We start from the raw sequence: 9,499 nt of genomic DNA, 5'->3' as shown, positions 1-9,499 counted from the left end.
CAGAGCAAGAGGATCCCTTCTGTGATATTTTCCACCCAGTATAGATTTTCTGCATCTTATGAGTAGATTGTTTTAAAAATATTTCATTTGTCTTTCGAATTTTTTAAGGGCTCTCTTTTATCTTGCTAAATAATTATCCCTATTACCTAACATCAGGGAGCTAACTGGGGCTATAATAAGAGGAGTAGAAGCTTATCAACTAAACTAGTTTTAGTTGTTATTTGAGACAGTATTTTATCCTGTCGATTTTCATTTTAGTTGATGACAGTGCTTGCAATTTCTCCCTCGATAAGCAAAGATGACTTAGATCAAGCACCTGATGAATAAGCATGAAAATTTGATTTAGAAAAGGAGGATATCCTGAAGCTCCCGGAGAGAAAAAAGGATTTTCAACCCCCCACCACACACACTTTAAATGACAAAGCAAAGCAGCAGCATTGTCTTGAAACAACATCTTTCAACACAGCATCAATGCTCCTCAATGTTCGGTAATAAGAATAATAATTTAGAAAGAAAAAGAGGAGCCCTTAAAAAATACAAGTAAGGAATGAAACATGTTTAAAGCAAATATTGTTGATCCTTCATATAACCTTAAGGCAGAAACCCCAAAAGAAATTTTAAAAATAAGGTAGATGTGAGGGAGAAATGAATGCTTTGGAAGATAATGATGAGGACTCCTGTTGAACGGATGGAGAACGTGAGCGTCTGACTCCCTACATTGGCCTAAATAATGCAGTCCTCCAGACCCATAAACAGGAGGGAAAACGGCAATAATAAAATAAAATAAAATAAAATAAAATAAAATAAAATAACCTGCGAAGCAGAGAAAAAGAGTCCAAGTAAATTTCAGTAATAGAAAGTAAATAAAAGAAAAACAGAGGAAGCCAAAGTCTCCCATGGGAAGGAACCCAATTAATTGTCTTAGATTTCAGGATCTATTTTTTCTTGCTGGAGAAGAGGCTCACCGGGGGCAGCAGAGGCAGCAACTTCTGCAAACGCGAAACCTGATCAGAAATCCTTTAGGGCTCCAGCGCTTGGAACTGAGCTTGGCAGAAGGAAGAGATCGGCCAGGAATGACGGGTTTTTTTTGTTTTTTGTTTTTTGTTTTTTTTAAGTATAGGATTGCTCTGTGTGTGTGTGTGTGTGTGTGTGTGTGTGTGTGTGTGTGTGTCTGTGTGTGTGTGTGTCTGTGTGTGTGTGTGACAGAGAGGAGCAGATTTTTCCTTTCTCAACATGTCACTTTCTTGCATGGGAATTTCTGATATTCCTCCCTGTCAGGCGAGAGAAGGGAGAGGCGCCCCTACCCCAGCCCCCGGTAACTTCTGACCTCGCCCGGAGCAACAGAGAGCGCGCGCGAGCGCCCAATGCCTGGAGCAGGGAGAAGATTTCACCGGGAACAAAAGAACGCTTGCCAATCAGAAAACGCTACCGGAGAACAAGCATAACGTCTTTGTGTTTTGAAAACTTTTTAATTAAGAAATGCCCTGGTTTCTAATACGCATTTAAACTTTTCTACCCAGATTTCAAATAGAGGATCAAATTATTGCTTCTGCACCGAAGATTGGACTCTCAATCTCCACACGCCGAACTAGAGAAAACCGCGCAATTGAAGACTCGCTTTAAATCGTAGTATATTCCTGGGCACTCGGTCTCAGGTTACTTTTATAACCATTCCCTCCACCCCCAACACTTAGTTTTCTTACAATCTCACTAAAGATACACACCAGATCCCCATACTCTGGGCTGTACGTGCAGGCAGGGTGACCTGGGGCCGGGGTGCCCCGCGCCCGCTGCTCCCAGACAGTCTCCCCTAGGAGGGGTCTGTCCTTCCTCCCGCCTTAAGTCGGCCCCCTCCGCGGGACTCCGATTTCTCCTCGGACGCAGCCCCTCCTTTTTACAACCAGAAGTGTGGGTGAGAGGGGATTGCGGCCTCACGTGGTCTGTTTGGGTCTGGGGAGAGAAAAGCGATCCGCGAAGTCCACCCCTCTTTCGATCCATAATGAATCTTACATTTAGGATCAGGGTACCTAAAAGTCCCCGACGAAACCCAGCATTTTCAGCCCAAGCAGGGCTAACGTGACTTCGGGTCACGTCTCTTTCAGCTCTGGCGCAGCGCTATTCTCAGCTCCCTGCAAAAGTCTATCCGGATGCTCCCTTCTGTTCAGGAATGTGTATTTTAGTGTACCCGGAAGAGGAACAAATCTTTCAAGCAAACTCTCTTTCTGGTGCGTGTACCCCACACCCCACACCCCCGAGCGGATTCAGGGTAAAAGTTTTTCTTAACTTTTCTCTCCCAGCCCCCTGCCCCTCCCCTCAGGAATCCGCCCAGAGCGCTGCAGACACCGCCTCTCAGGCTCTCTCACCCGCCCCTTCTGACTTTCACCCAATCAGGAGGCGGCCACACGAAAAACAAACGCTGCCATTGGGCCGCCTTGGAACTTGAGGGCCCGCCTCCAAAGTGGTTTGTGAATGGGGGGAGGGGAGGGGGCGGGGCAGCCCGGAACCTTGCGAGCCCGACGCTTCTTCTGGCGAGTTGCGCGGCTCCGAGGCGTTACTCTGCGCTCCCTTCCCGCGGGCGGCGGCGGCTGCGGGCGCCGGGACTCACAGGTCAGAGCTGCGCGGGGCTGAAGAAGCCAGGCCCAGGCCGCGGACACGGGGGCCACGCAGCTTCGGGCTCAGTGTAACTGGATTTCCAAAAAGAACTCGCTGGGCTCTTAGCTCCAAGGCGCCGATTGGACTCAGCGAGAATCAGCCGTTCGGCTGAAACTTGGGGCCGAGCTTTTGGAGCTGAAGAAGGAGCGGGGAGTGGAGAAGGTGGCGAAGTAGGAGGCGGCGGCGAGCGGAGCCTCGAGGCGAGGAGGCGGAGCAGCACCGCCAAGGCGGCGTCCTCGGCTAGCAGGCGGCGGCGCCGGGCTCTCGCCTGCCGGGGGCTGGACTTGGTGTGGGGGGCGCGCGCGTTCCTGTGCGCTGTTGTGAGTCGAGAGACTTGGGCAAACTTTGAAGGGTAACCGGAGACGCTTGTTGCTTCTCGCCGCAGAAGAAGCCGCACCGTTACGTCGCAGCAGGAGAAGGCGGCGTCCCGGGCCCAAGCAGACGAGTTTGGGCCCCTGGCAGCCGCGCGACTGCTGGGCGGAGGCGGCAGCGGCGCCCCCGCGACGCGGGCACCCCAGCTGCAGCGCCCTCGGCTCTGCGCCGCCCACGGCCCGGCCCCGGCGCCGGGAAGACTCTCATGCGCCGGGCGCAGTGGCGCCTCCCCGGATCCGAGCTTCTCCCGGCTGCCGTGTCGAGCTCCTCCGGCTGAGAGCGCCGCTGCACTCGCGGCCGGCGATGCGGGGCCCCGGCGCGGCCGCGTCGCGCTTGCGGGTGGGCCTATGCACCCTGGTGTTTACGCTGCTGGGAGCGCTGCCCGCGATCACCGGGGCGCAGCCGTATCACGGAGAGAAGGGCATCTCGGTGCCGGACCACGGCTTCTGTCAGCTCATCTCCATCCCGCTGTGCACGGACATCGCCTACAATCAGACTATCCTGCCCAACCTGCTGGGTCACACGAACCAAGAGGATGCGGGCCTCGAGGTGCATCAGTTCTACCCGCTGGTGAAGGTGCAGTGTTCTCCCGAGCTGCGTTTCTTCCTGTGCTCCATGTACGCACCCGTGTGCACCGTTCTGGATAAGGCCATCCCGCCGTGCCGCTCTCTGTGTGAGCGTGCCCGCCAGGGCTGTGAAGCGCTCATGAACAAGTTCGGCTTCCAGTGGCCGGAGCGGCTGCGTTGCGAGAACTTCCCGGTGCACGGCGCCGGCGAGATCTGCGTGGGCCAGAACACGTCCGACGGCTCCGGGGGCCCAGGCGGCGGCCCTACAGCTTACCCCACTGCGCCCTACATGCCCGACCTGCCCTTCACCGCGGTACCCCCAGGGGCCGCTGACGGCAGGGTCCGTTCCGCCTTTCCCTTCTCGTGCCCGCGCCAACTCAAGGTGCCCCCTTACCTGGGCTATCGCTTCTTGGGCGAGCGCGACTGCGGCGCCCCGTGCGAGCCGGGCCGCGCCAACGGCCTCATGTACTTTAAGGAAGAGGAGAGGCGCTTCGCCCGCCTCTGGGTGGGTGTGTGGTCCGTGCTGTGCTGCGCTTCCACGCTCTTCACCGTTCTCACCTACCTAGTGGACATGAGGCGCTTCAGTTACCCCGAGCGGCCCATCATTTTCCTGTCGGGCTGCTACTTCATGGTGGCCGTGGCGCACGTGGCCGGCTTCCTGCTGGAGGACCGCGCCGTGTGCGTGGAGCGCTTCTCCGACGACGGCTACCGCACGGTGGCGCAGGGCACCAAGAAGGAGGGCTGCACCATCCTCTTCATGGTACTGTACTTCTTCGGCATGGCTAGTTCCATCTGGTGGGTCATCCTGTCGCTCACTTGGTTTCTGGCGGCCGGCATGAAGTGGGGCCACGAGGCCATCGAGGCCAACTCGCAGTACTTCCACCTGGCCGCATGGGCGGTGCCCGCCGTCAAGACCATCACCATCCTAGCCATGGGCCAGGTGGACGGGGACCTCCTCAGTGGAGTGTGCTACGTGGGCCTGTCCAGCGTGGATGCGCTGCGGGGCTTCGTGCTGGCGCCCCTGTTCGTCTACCTCTTCATCGGCACGTCCTTCCTGCTGGCTGGCTTCGTGTCGCTCTTCCGCATCCGCACCATCATGAAGCACGACGGCACCAAGACGGAGAAGCTGGAGAAGCTCATGGTGCGCATTGGCGTCTTCAGCGTGCTCTACACCGTGCCCGCCACCATCGTTCTGGCTTGCTACTTCTACGAGCAGGCCTTTCGTGAACACTGGGAGCGCACCTGGCTCCTGCAGACGTGCAAGAGCTACGCCGTGCCCTGCCCTCCCGGCCATTTCCCGCCCATGAGCCCAGACTTCACAGTCTTCATGATCAAGTACCTGATGACCATGATCGTGGGCATCACCACTGGCTTCTGGATCTGGTCCGGAAAGACCCTGCAGTCCTGGCGCCGCTTCTACCACAGACTTAGCCACAGCAGCAAAGGGGAGACTGCGGTATGAGCCCCGGCCCCTTCCTCACCCTCCCTTCTCCCATCCCCTAATAAGGGGAAAGGTGCAGTAGGGAAAGAACTTCTGGGTGAGGGGCTTGTTTCTGTAACCTCCTCCCCCTCCAATGAGAAGTGACCTGGAAGTGAGAAGATACTTGTAGATGTGGGAAGAGGGGTGGGTTTGGAAAGGAAGCCTGGGTGGGAAGACGGTTTGAATGAAAAGACTTCTAGCAAAGACTTGCAGGATGATGATGATAACAATAACGATAATGTTAATCACGTACGGTACGGACCGACCTGGGCCCATCGAGAAGAATGAGAACTAGTAGAGGTTGCTGTGAGTTCCACCCGGCTCTGGCTGAACTGGGACTGTGCGCGATTCCCCTACTGCAAGACAAGTAGCCTGTCCTCACTCCTGTGAGGCCCGGGTGAAAGGTACAGCTCTGTCTGCGGCGGCGGCTTTGTTGTAAGAAGGGAGGACTCCCTGCGGTGTCCTTGTCAAGCGGTGGTCAAACCATAATCTCTTTTCACTGGGGCCAAACTGGAGCCCAGATGGGTTAATTTCCAGGGTCAGACATTACAGTCTCTCCTCCCCTGCTCCCTCCCGCCTGTTTTTCTTCCTTTACTCCTTTCAAGTCTTGTAAAATAAGCATTTAGAAGTCTTGGGAGGCCTGCCTCCTAGAATCCTAATGTGAGGATGCTAAAGAAATGAAGACAGCGTTTGGAGATGATGCAAAGGAGAGGAGTAGTAGATATTTCTGCTACTTTTTTTTTTCCTGGGGAAGGCAAGAGAAAGAAGGGTATTTTAGTCGATTTAATACCCTGAAGAGAAACGATGACTTGTTGCTTTTCAAAACAGGAATGCATTTTCCCCCTTGTCTTTGTTGTAAGAGACAAAAGAAGAAACAAAAGTGTCTCCATGTGGAAAGGCATAACTGAAAACAGCAACTTTTATAGGCAAAGTAGCGCAAATCTAAGGTTTCCCTTTGGATTTTAATTTGGTTGAGATAAACATTCCTTTTTAAGGAAAAGTGAAAGGCTGTGTGCTTCCATACTCCGCTCGGTCAGAGGTTCTGACTTGGTTAAAGGAAATGCAAAGGGTTTTGTTGTGTTTTTTCACATAAATTTAATTTAGAACACATGATCCATTGGGCTGTGTTAAAATGTTGAGGGAAGTCTCTCCATTTTTTTTTCTTCCTGTAAACCTGCATTTAGGTTTTCTATTTTTTTCTCCAATTTGAACCCCTCAAGATAAAAAGAAAAGTCTAATAACGCCTTCAGCCTCCATAATACAGAAAAATTAAATTTTAAAAAAGTAAAGACCCATTTTTGTCCTGTTTTCTTCATTCCATAAATCCATTTATAAAACATGTGTATGCTGACCTTGTCTTTGTGTCCCTGAGTGAGGAGATGACCTGCAGAAATGATAGTGAATGAAGAGGACAGTTCAAGCCATGGGGTCCCCCTTTTAAGGAAAGACATTAAAAGAAGGTAAATTTCAAAATAATTCTGGCATTCTTTAAAATGTGCTAGGTTACTTAAATTTTATTAATCTTAAGTCATGTACTTTTTTTTCTATAATAGAATTCATTCTTTTGCAAATGGTCTAAAACTGAGCAAAGAATCTTGGGAGCTAAACTTTACTCCACCTTTGACATCACCCTCCAAACTTGCAACACTGTCTTAGTTCTCCAAACAGTTTTTAAATGCTGTTTTGAACAGTTTTTAAATCATAGAGGGTATTGTAAGGAGTACAAGTTACTTTAGGTATGTAATGTTCAGTTGAGTGGAGCTGCTTTTTATTTTAAGGTTAACATTGACTTTGTGTTTCTTAAACCTCCAAAACTGTCTCGTTTGTCAGATTTTTTAAACTCCCACTACAGTTTTTTGACATCTTTTGTGTTGTATCTCTTGCATGTGAAATTTGTAAAATAGAGATAAGTGCAGTATGTATATTTTGTAAATCTCCCATTTTTGTAAGAAAATATATATTGTATTTATACATTTTTACTTTGGATTTTTGTTTTGTTTTGTTTTGCCTTTAAAAGTCTACAAGGAAGCCCCACTTTATCACATGTACAGATCACAAATAAATTTTTTTTAAATACAAAGGGAACGTTTATTTAGTTCACAGTGCCTGTGTATCATTTAGCCAAAGAACTGAACTTTGTATTATGGAGAAAAGGTACAGAGGGACACCATTGGATGGGTCCCTCAGAGAGGAACAGGTTATATATTATTGAGGTCTTTTTTCTTTACCTTTTAAAATAGAGTGTAATGAATGCCTTAACTGTCTCTTAAGTTTTTTCTGTTGCTGCTTCCTGCACCAAACCACCCAACACACACTCCCTTAAGCCTTTTCACATCCTGCCTTGGATAACTGATTGAAGATACAGAATAAGCATCTTTAGAGAGGTGCTGTCTGACCCATGTTTGTACTGCCCTTCAGAGATGAAGTCCATATTTGAAAGAGAACTAGAACATATTTTTGGTCAGCTTTTCTGGTGATGTTTTCCTTGGGTAGAATTCAGTGAGTTGTTTTTTTTTTTTCCTCCTCCAACTGATCGGTGTTTTTGTATCCTTGATTACCCGTATCCAAATCGTTAATACCTAAAGTCCTTTGGATTCACATGGCTGGGAGTCAGTAGATGACTCCGGATAATAGCAGGAGCCTTGCATATGGAGCCTTCTCAGCTCTAAGCTTGACTCTACCTTTTAGATCAACAGAACCAGAGGTCAAGTGATTCCCCGAGGTGGCAGTGAAGGTAGCAGTGACTCAGCAGCTCTGGCAGGAATAGACTCCATGACTGACCCCAGAATGGCCTCAGAAGCCACTGAAGCTATTCTTTCCTCTTGTCCGAGAGGCTAACTTTGGAATCGGATTAGACCGAGAAGCCTACATTGTCCAGGCACTTTGATATTAAAGTCCCTAAGGGAAATGATAAAGGCATTCTAAATACTTCCAATTCCAAGCCTCACTAGTTTTTTTTTCATTCTTTCTTTTTCACTCGCCTCTCTTCTTTAATTCAGGTGCCTGTTCCCTGGCTTTTCATCATATAGTCAGTCACCTCATTCTCAAGCAGCCATTGAGACCCTGCAGCAGACTGAATGCTGCTGTTTTCCTTCCTTCTTCGGCTCTTAAGTTTCTGTACTTCTAAAGCTCAACAGAAACAGTTCTGTTTTCATTTTAATTAACAGGCTCACACACATGGCTGGTGTGTTTTACAAACACACAGAATGAAAACCAGTGACAGACAGTCCTCACCGGGAGAGGAGGAAGTCGCGCCACTGTGCTCTGTGCAAAGCTGTTTTAAGATCCTCCTGTGTTTTGAACATCACAATGGGTGTGAGGTCATTTTAACCTGTGAAGATTTGGGCATCAAGGAAAGGAAAAAATAGCGACTTCAAGTCTCTTAGTGTTTATCCAGTTTTTGCTCATAAAATGACACCTTTTAGGTTAAAGCATGCTTCTTTTAACACCACACTAATACCGCCTGTTAAGAATGTTTGCTTTTAGAGTAGGTGGAAGGCTCCCAACAGGGTTTTTTGCTCACAAATTAACTGCTAAAAGCACTTAGACGCTTCTGTGGGGAGAGCTGCGTGACTGCTCCTGTAAACGTGTCCCTTTCCTCTTCAGGACTGACTGGTCCTTCAGGGCTCTCAAAGACTGAAGAGCGTTGGTCTTTAGTGAGGGAACAAAGACTGTGTATGAATAAATTACTACCTGCTTTTTTTGTAAGCAAAGATAAAAGTGCTCAGTTTAATTCCTTTCACATTGTGGTGTGTCCTTATGCAGCTGATTCTTACCTAAGAATTTTAGAAGCTCAGGATTTTTAAGGAGGCTCATCTAAGCAGAAAATATGTGAGAGAGTGTTTGTGAAAGGGCATGCGTAAAGGTTATACATAAAGGTTAAGAAAAACATTGGCAGGAGTTTGGTGTTAATCCCTAGATAAGGAGCAGAAACACTTGTGAAAATTTTCTGCAGTTTATAAAACAAAATTAGTCTACACAATAACTGCATGCAACACCTAATCTTTTAAAGTAGGTATGTGAGAAATCTTGGCAAGAAATAAATGTCCTGTTGATAACATCTTACCATTATAGAAAAAAATAGAATTTTAAAAAACATGCGTGATAGAAAATAGTGATATTAGAAATTCTCTGGGTGGAACTGTAAGAGTGTAACAGCTGTAAGTTTGAACTCTGTAATTATACTGGGAAATTCTCTCCAACTCTCTCATCTTTAATTTCACTGAAAAGGCAGGTGGCTATTTATAGATGGTATATTTTTATATATGCATATGTGGACGGTGAATAACAGTCTACAGGGCTCCAGGAAATCCTAGAAGAGACCAAAAGCTCTCCAAAGTGGACTTAAACAATTCATAGATGTGTCCTGTTTTTCTCTTATTTCACCCTCAGTGGCATTAAACCGATTATATAAAACTTGGTTCTTAAA

At 48.4% G+C, this 9,499-nt stretch overlaps 1 protein-coding gene across 1 annotated transcript; it reads left to right on the top strand.

Annotated features, from left to right (window-relative positions):
* Positions 1-2,510: 2,510 nt before the first annotated feature.
* On the top strand, positions 2,511-7,150 carry FZD7 (frizzled class receptor 7). Its single transcript, XM_011369143.2, has one exon. The coding sequence runs from the start codon at positions 3,328-3,330 to the stop codon at positions 5,050-5,052; it is 1,725 nt and encodes a 574-aa protein (XP_011367445.1). The 5' UTR covers positions 2,511-3,327; the 3' UTR covers positions 5,053-7,150.
* The last annotated feature ends 2,349 nt before the right edge of the window (positions 7,151-9,499 follow it).

The sequence above is a fragment of the Pteropus vampyrus genome, unplaced genomic scaffold (assembly GCF_000151845.1).
Source record: "Pteropus vampyrus isolate Shadow unplaced genomic scaffold, Pvam_2.0 Scaffold146, whole genome shotgun sequence".
Taxonomy (NCBI): Eukaryota; Metazoa; Chordata; class Mammalia; order Chiroptera; family Pteropodidae; genus Pteropus; species Pteropus vampyrus.
This window is presented reverse-complemented; position numbering and strand designations above follow the sequence as displayed.